General features: G+C 34.0%; 1 protein-coding gene across 1 annotated transcript; it reads left to right on the forward strand.

The window, feature by feature from the left end:
• The first annotated feature begins 130 nt into the window (after positions 1–130).
• On the forward strand, positions 131–2,784 carry LOC140821329 (pirin-like protein). Its single transcript, XM_073181799.1, has 7 exons — positions 131–437; positions 677–726; positions 1,066–1,104; positions 1,199–1,227; positions 1,315–1,377; positions 1,492–1,595; positions 2,073–2,784. The coding sequence occupies exons 1-7, from the start codon at positions 217–219 to the stop codon at positions 2,554–2,556; spliced, it is 990 nt and encodes a 329-aa protein (XP_073037900.1). The 5' UTR covers positions 131–216; the 3' UTR covers positions 2,557–2,784.
• The last annotated feature ends 4,495 nt before the right edge of the window (positions 2,785–7,279 follow it).

Consider the following 7,279-nt stretch of genomic DNA (forward strand, 5'->3'; position numbering starts at 1 on the left):
GATGGGAGCATGAAAGATTCGTGAGATCGTCTCATAAAAGATTTTTTTTTTTTTTTTTTAGAAAAAAAAGTATAGATGGGGGCATGATTGACTCCTAGTTTGCGGACACACCTAAAAATCAATACTCGACATGCCATACAACCGCTCTCCATATATAGATATCACGCTTCCCTTTCCAGCGAAAGCCACAAAACACCAATAAGGAGAGGTTTTTGTATGATTTCTTTATATAAACTTCTGCAGGTGAATCTTAAGAAGCCGACAATTCCCAGAATCAGCAATATACAAAGAAAAACAATATCTTGTTCTTTGAGAAAAATCATGTCTTCTTCGGAAGAAAACTTTGGATTTTTGCAGCCGAGATTGGTTTCCATGAAATTGTTGGCCAAGTCACAGAGTGAGGGTGACGGCGCTGTAGCTAGAAGAAGCATTGGAAGGTATTTGTATTCCATTTATTGATGTATTTCTTGTTTTGTATGTAAATTTTGTCTGATGGGCATTCATTTTTTTATTGAATTTTGGTGGTTTTTTTCTGTTATTTACTAGAATTTTCTAAGTGGAAAATCCCTGTTGGATTTTGTTTGATGTTATTTTCAAAATGATCTGAGATGTTATTTGGTGGGTATATTGGGATATCAATGGTTTAAAGATATTGGTTTGGTTGGTATACTTTCAGGCAAGAATTGAAGTCTCTGGATCCATTCCTCATGCTGGATGAATTTTCAAGTAATATTTTATGATATGCTGCTGTTTTCCTTGCGTTGACTAAGTTTATTCAATCAGTTAATTGAACCATTCAACGATCTTGATTTCATCGGCGTTTAGATTCATGGATTCAACTCGATGGTATATCAAATCCAAGTTTGAGAATATGAACATCTTCTTTCGATTCGGATCTTCTAAAATGTAGTCATTTGAAATGTATTGATATGAACATTCTTTAGACCGATATTAATCCCATGTCAAATCCGAATTCATCGATCCAAATAGAGGTTTCGACTTCTATTTCATTTTCTTATCAGGAATCTGTTTTGTTTCCTAATTTCTGTAAATTTGATTCCACAGTTTCACCTCCTGCTGGATTTCCCGATCATCCACACCGTGGTAATTTGAAGCATTTCAACATGCCTCAGATTTTATCATTTAGTAATTGTGAATAAATAATAAATCTCAAGCTGTATGGCATTTTGCATTACAGGTTTCGAGACCGTTACATACGTGTTGCAGGTAACTTGGTTTGTCTAGACACCATATGTCGATGGTCTGCTTCTTCTAAATGTGAATATCAAACTCAAAGTTGTCTTCTGCATATAGGGAGGTGTCACTCATCAAGATTTTGCTGGGCACAAGGGTACGATACATGAGGGCGATATTCAGGTAATATATAACAAATTCTAATGTTTGCTATCTAAGAAATATTTATCAGCCTAGTAATATTTGTTTTCCCTATTCATTGTGTGTTTTAAAATTTTCTTGAACGGAATCATGCAGTGGATGACAGCAGGAAGAGGCATCGTTCATTCGGAAATGCCTGCAGGGGATGGCCCAAACACTGGTCTGCAGCTGTGGATCAATCTCGCTTCCAAGAATAAAATGTAATTATCTCCTTTCTTTGGATGCACGTGAAGAGAACTAAATGTATTCACACTTTGAAGTTTGATGGTTGGACATTGAATTGAGTCGGTGGTTCGAGTTAGCAGTACACTTCTTGAGTATGTTGGATTTGGTTGCATCAGTTAGTTGAGGGCAGTAGAATTACAAAAACAACAAAACAATGATCTGCATTTAATATAGATTGACTCGTTAAATCTTCTTTCTTTCATTGAATCGTACTGGAAGATAATTGATATCTAGGACATATTTACAGAATTTGGCCAGTGTGCAGAGAGGTAAGAAAGAGCGGCCACACTTGGCTATCTGAGTAAAGTATGCATTCATGCATTGGCACATGTTCAGTTGTAGCAATGCAACTTTATATTGTTCTATTTTTCTGTATTAAGAGGTAAGAAATGTCCTAATGAATTAAAGAACTTGTTTACATTTTAACGACAATCCTCCTTGTTAATCTTCAGGATTGAACCACGGTACCAAGAACTACTCGATAAAGAAATCCCAAGGGTGGAGAAAGATGGAGTTACCGTTAAAATTATTGCAGGGGAGTCAATGGGGGTCCAGTCTCTGGTATATACACAAACCCCGACAATGTTTCTCGACTTCGCCGTGAAACCAAATGCTCAATACCATCAAGTTATCCCCAAGTCATGGAATGCCTTCGTCTATGTACTCAAAGGTGAAGGAGTCTTTTGCACCCCAATTTCTCATCCTACATCCACACACCATATCCTCGTCTTGGGTCCTGGTGATGGCCTTAGCGTATGGAACAAATCTTCGGTACCATTGAGGTTTATTTTGGTCGGTGGGCAGCCGCTCAACGAACCAGTAGCTCAACATGGTCCTTTTGTGATGAATTCACAGGCCGAAATCGAGAAGACCATCGAAGATTATTCATATGGGAGGAATGGTTTCGAAAAGGCGAGGTACTGGAGATCTAACTGAAAAATATTTGTGTTAGTCCATTCCTACCAGTCAAAATCTTTACCACACACGGAGTCTAGTAGATAGATGATATATCCCACAACTATTGATTTAGTGCTAAAAATACATCATGGGGTTTGTTGCATCTATGTGATCTTTATTCTTGAAAGCAATATATTGATTTATTTTCCTTGTATTGGTTCATGTTTCGGAAATTGATCTCAATTTTAGTAAAATATATTTTTCTACTTCAATTAAATCTTTTGGTACAGGCATATTGGCAAAACACTCATTAAATTTTTTGGCGGGAAAAATATAACTTGAATGAGATTGTCTAAGCGAGTTAATTTTGTGAAACACATTTTGAACCCGATCTGATCTGACCTGTCAAAGTTATTATTTTTTACGTCAAAATTATTATTTTTTATTGTATATAGATTGATTCAATTCATCTCACAAATAGTTCCATGAAACAATATAATATGAGATATACCAGAGGAATTTTTTTTTTTTTTTTTTGTGACGGAAAGCCCTACATGAGTGCAGTGGGTAAACTTTTGTTGTGAGTTGGTATTAATGATGCTTTGAGTGCCCATCTCACCAAGAGAGGAATTCATTTGACCACTCAATCGAAAAACAAAAGAATGTGGCAAAGATTGAATCGGAAATAAATTAGGATCTTTATTTTTATGTTTGCCTTTTGGGCTCGGTAAAATGAATTTCTTTATATGATATTATTGGATATTTCAAAACAGACAAAATGTGTGTATTGTATTTTCAAACAGATTCCTAAGCGAGTTAAATAAACAATAAAGTAATAAAGGAGTAACACGACTTTAGCAACAAAATATAAATGAAAGAAATACTCATCCGAGGAATTATCATTTTTTACATGGGAAAAATAATCATTCTTTCAAAAATTTTAAATTCACATTGATACTCACGGGAAATTTACGGTCCGCTTCCAGTAAGTGTCACCAGTCCATACGCAGGTTTTGAAATTACCCTGAGCCTGAAATTACAAATAAGATCGTTAGAAAGGGGGCCATGAGAGTGTCCTGGCGTAGGTTCTCTGACGCTAAAATCAGAGACTGAGGATATATGAGGAGAGCAGATAAGGGTGCTGCTGAAAACAATATAGTGAATGAATGAATTAACACTCAAACCTGTTATTTATAAGAGAATATCTGGGTCTTTGATGGACCTGTCTTCCATTTGAATTAAGGATGAACTAAGGACAATGGGCTCATCCATAGGTATCACACATGAATTACTTTTTTCTTCTAATTAATCAAAACCAAATTTTAGTGCAATATATTTGTTATCATCAAAACTTTAGCATTACAATTTTAATATAATACTTCCCATTTCGAAAACCTTTCCCTCTCTCCGCTAGCCACTTCTAAATATATTAATAAAAATCCAGAGAATAAAACAGGAAGTATATATATATATATATATATATATATATATACCATTATATGAAGTACAACATACATCAAATATTATTGTTATAGATTTGGATCATTTATCAATGAGAGTGTTTATGTTCTCTAAAAGAAGTTATTATTCTTTTTTCCTTCACAATTTAGATAATAATTATTAAATTTTTTTCCCAGAAATTAATGAAGAAAAAATCAATAATCACTATTTTTTAAATATTGCAAACACAAATTCTATTTCCAAATGCTTCTTTAAGTTTATAGATTGATTTGGCGTCTTAGAGGGCAATTGTGAAACTGAATGGTTAGAAAATCTCTACTAAACACAATGTCACCATCAAGAGATCATAATGTTAAATTGAATTATTAATTACTGCATACACTCATTTTTCAATCTTCAATTTTTTCATGTGGGAAAATAATATAACAATCACCCCTCTTTCAGAACATGACATCATTGTCACAGCCTGACCCTCGATCCACCAACAACGGGAATCTAAAGATAGATTTTACAAGTTCAAGATATGGTTCCCTTGATGTACCACTTTTCCCAATATGCTCAAAAAGTGGATCTCTTGTGATATCACGTTCTTGCACCCTTTAGCACAGCAGAATTTAAAAAATTTCATTCAATTTAACAAGTGAGGTTGTGCGTATGCATAAACAAAATTTCTAAAAGCAATATTCATAGATAGTATAGATTATTACCTTGTATCGTGATCGCTATGGCTTCAACTATTTCGATTTTTGGGCTAAAATAGCTTTTGCCGCACTACAAAAAAAATACTCTTACAGAAGCAGTTTTTTCAATTTTAAGAGCGGTTTTTAACCGCTCCAGCACTTGTACCACCGGTTCCAAAATCATTCCTCTTATTGAAGCTCCTATATCTTATAGAAGCGATTTTTTCAACCGGTGGTACAAGTTGAAGTACCGCTTCTATTGTTTATTTTAGGTGCGGTTTGATAATGCTCATACCCTTCATGCATATTTACAACAGTTTCGAAACGTTTTTGTAGTTGTGTATTTATGAACCGTTTCAAAGTGTTCTAAAAGAAGTGAAGTTTAAGAATAGTCTTACACCGCTCCTACATGCCATGGATATAAGAGCGATTTGCAACTGCTATTGATGTTGCCAATTAAAGCGCAGTTTGAAACCAATTGTACATATTGTGAATATTACAATGGTTTGGACCGCTCCTAACTCCCATAGCTGTGCATTTAGGAGCCGCTTCAAAGCGTTCTAAAAGAGTGAGGTGTAAGAACGGTCATTCACCGATCCTGCACGCCATCAATCTAAGAGTGCTTTGCAACTGCTATTGATGATAGCAACTGAAGAGCGGTTTGACAATGATCATACATGTCGTGCATATCAAAACTTTAAGAGCGGTTCCAAATCACTCATATATGTCATCGATATAGGAGCAAGAAATATAGGACCGGTGTCAAATCGCTTTGGAAAAAGTTGGCAATAAGAATGGTTTTCCTCCGTTTCTATATGTTGTCGATATGAGAGCAGTTTTCAACCATTTCTAAATATATGAATTTAGGAGCAGTTGTAAACCACTTTTGAGAAGATACTGGACGTAGGAACTTCTTGGAACCGTTCCTCAAGCCAAGAATATTATAACGGTTTCCATTCATTCTTGAAATTAATAATTTCATGTGGCGATAAATTTGGATCAATTTAGGACCGTTTTCAAGCAGTGAATTTAAGAGTTGTTTCAAATCATTCGTAAAACAAAAGATATAGAAGCAATGTTTGAGCCAATAATTTAAAATGATTTTAATAAAATTATTTGGAATTGCTCCTAAGTTCAATTTAGCAATAATTTACTCTTTTACTGTATTTTATTTTGAAACAAATATACATTATTTAGAAACAATTCATCAACCAATAAAAATAGATAGACAAATATTCATCAAATAAACAATAAAAAACTTCATATTTAATATTTCAATCCACAAAATGAATGTTATCATTAATTAATAAAGCACTATTATCCACATAAAATACCAATAATACTCCAATTTCTAATATAAAATAACTTAAAATATTTCAAATTCAATGGATAAAATAAAAGTGTTTTTCAAATTTCTTCTAATCACTGTCCAAATATGACATTGATGGAGATCTTCGACTTTTATGTGCATTTTGTGGAGTATTTGCCTGTTGCTTCATAATATCTACCATGATAGTTGTCATCTAGAAAAAAGAAATTAATTTAATACTATGCATTTATATAAGTACTTTAGAATGTGTTGAGGATCGAAGTTGAGTTTAGAGGGGGGAAGTGAATAAACTCTACTCGTTTTTCTTTCTTTTCTGATGAGGTACTAAAATCCTGTTAGGGATAGTAGTTTATCTTGTGCGTATACTTTCACTTGATTACAATAAAACGTGCGGAAACAATCTGATGAAGTAGTTGAAAGACAATAAAACAGTAGGCAGCAGTTGTTTATGGAAGTTCGAAGATAACTCTTCTACGTCTCCCCTTCTCCTGTTTCCAGAAGGTATAACTAAAAGACTTTGGATATTACAGTACAACTCTTGTACACACCCACTTCAGAAGGACTTATACCTCGGCCTACTGAAACTCTTAGTTTCTCAACTCACAAAAATGTGAAACACAAAGTTCTGAAAAGACTCTTTTCAGATTACAAACTCTTCTGAATAAAGCATAAGTGATGTAAAGATTGTGAAGAGTGTAAGAATCAGTAGCACAAGATGATCTTCGAAAGATCAGATATTAGCTATGAAGCGTGTGCTACTTTTCTTTTTGTTGAACTTTAAGTACTCAAGGAATTTCGAGATTTGTCTAATAAGAGATAATAGCTTTGTTCCTTGAAAGATGATATTATGCGAAGTGTCGTGTCGTATAAGGATTTGATCCATGTATATATAATCGACTGAGTTCAACGTTCACAATCAGAGGATGTCTCCAGATAACTGATACAATCAGCTTTATTACCAAAAGAAGTTCCTGCAGAAAAGCTATAAAACAATCAGTCTTGTTTCATACTTAATTGGGTAAAATGCATTAAATGACTCCGTATAGTATTTAATGCTGCAATTAATACTAGTACTAGGAACTCTTTAACAGTAACAATAACGATAGCAACGTTAGGAAACGTCCTCTACTGGTTTTGTATTACTATCCTTTCTACTGGTTTAGTTTTATTAGACCAGTAGCTTCTGATAAGTTAGTCTACTGTTCTGGTCTGCTGGTTTTAGTTAATCATCGCCACAATAAATTCATGTCTAACAGAATGAATTCATTATTATTCAATATGTGGCTACATG

The sequence above is a fragment of the Primulina eburnea genome, unplaced genomic scaffold (genome assembly GCF_022965805.1).
Source record: "Primulina eburnea isolate SZY01 unplaced genomic scaffold, ASM2296580v1 ctg509, whole genome shotgun sequence".
In the NCBI taxonomy this organism is placed as follows: domain Eukaryota; kingdom Viridiplantae; phylum Streptophyta; class Magnoliopsida; order Lamiales; family Gesneriaceae; genus Primulina; species Primulina eburnea.